The sequence below is a fragment of the Atta colombica genome, unplaced genomic scaffold (assembly GCF_001594045.1).
Source record: "Atta colombica isolate Treedump-2 unplaced genomic scaffold, Acol1.0 scaffold150, whole genome shotgun sequence".
In the NCBI taxonomy this organism is placed as follows: Eukaryota; Metazoa; Arthropoda; class Insecta; order Hymenoptera; family Formicidae; genus Atta; species Atta colombica.
In genome coordinates, this window is record NW_017259240.1 from 2087605 (window position 1) to 2089142 (window position 1538).

Sequence of the window (1538 nt, forward strand, 5' to 3'; positions counted from 1 at the left end):
TTGCTATAAAACAGCGCTATCAGAAAATAAATACATATATGTCGCGTTCCTCTAAATTTATAGTACTAAGAAAGGCACTTGCTATTTCTCTTCTTTCTTTCTCGTTTTTCCACATAGATGATTTTATCATTTTTATCGGGCATGAGAATTCTGTAGCATCAGTTTGATCTTCTCATACGCGTACAATAGATTGTCAGCCAATCCTTTACAGCAACCATTTTCCTGAATGGTTTGAAATCTGTAAGTCTTGAAGTTCTTGTCGTGATCGATATAGGTAACTGCCGTCATCAATGGACACATAATGATCTTTGCATGATCCAGGAAGTTGATCTGAGAAGTAAATGAAGTTTTGTTTATTTCGGAGCACACAAGAGCAATATATATATAACAATATTTATAAAATAACAATAACAAGTTTTCTCGATGAGAAGGCATAATTTACATTACATTTAATAGCATTCTTGTTATTCTTTTAAAGTATATTAAAATAGATAAAAATATATAAATTATTTTAAATTGTGTAAAAAAAAATATAATGCATTTTATTTTAAAACAAAAATGAAAATTATGAAAAATTTAGAAAACATAAAAATAAGATAAAAATAAATTATTACATTATATATACTTTTAATAAGTGCATCAGATAACAATAAGAACTATATGACTCCATGTAGATGAGATTAATCTGCAAAGTGAGTTTGATCCTAACATGCTTAAGAAAAAAATTTTTTAAAGTAAAGGTTTAGAGTAAAAGTGTTGAGATTATAATTTATTTCGAGAACAATAAACATATATACATATAACAGTCATCATCCTCTGAATGTTGTTATCTGATGCATTCATAATTTGACAATTAATCATTTTTGTTTTATCTTTTTACATGTACAATATATACATACACATATATTTAAAGATAATCGATTAATTAATACTTACTTGCACTGTGCCATTGGTCAGTTGCATCACCACGGCTGTCTGAGTTCTAAACCACTGGTGTATATAAGGTATTCTAGAAAGAGAGTCACTCTGTTTCACTGCGATAGAGCCACCCGCCTTCATCAGGTGCTCATTCATGTATTTCATAAAGAAATTCATCAATTTCATTTTCTTTTCGAGATTGATAGGACAATCCTTGACCGTGTAGTACAACTCATCGCCCTCGCGATTGATATAATGAATATTGTAACCATTCGCCATCATAATCAACCGCGTGCCGTCGTTGTACATCACGCCGACGCTGTCATCAGACAACTGATATCCGAAACCATACTTATCCGAGTAGTCCACCCATTTGCTGATCCAAATCACAGGTTGCGCTGCCGGATCAGTCAATTCGTCTGCAAATTTTCAAAGATTTTTATAATAATTTTATATTTTAACATACAATAACACTATAATATAAGTAACTAATATGAATATGAGAACTATATTCAATTCCAGTCATTATTTGCATTGTAATATTCCATTAAGAAATGTAAAATAAGATTATAGATATTTATATATATCCGTAATTTGTGCATACATATATGCATATATAT

General features: G+C 29.8%; 1 protein-coding gene across 1 annotated transcript in view; it reads right to left on the minus strand.

The window, feature by feature from the left end:
• Positions 1-6: 6 nt before the first annotated feature.
• The window catches only part of LOC108685312 (serine/threonine-protein kinase polo), a 7220-nt gene continuing 5688 nt past the window's right edge, over positions 7-1538 (minus strand). The window contains exons 6-7 of the mRNA XM_018190040.1: positions 937-1337; positions 7-330 (exon numbers count right to left, since the gene is read on the minus strand). Coding sequence (XP_018045529.1) covers positions 133-330; positions 937-1337 — 599 coding nt within the window. The 3' untranslated portion in view covers positions 7-132. The remainder of the gene's footprint in view (positions 331-936; positions 1338-1538) is intronic.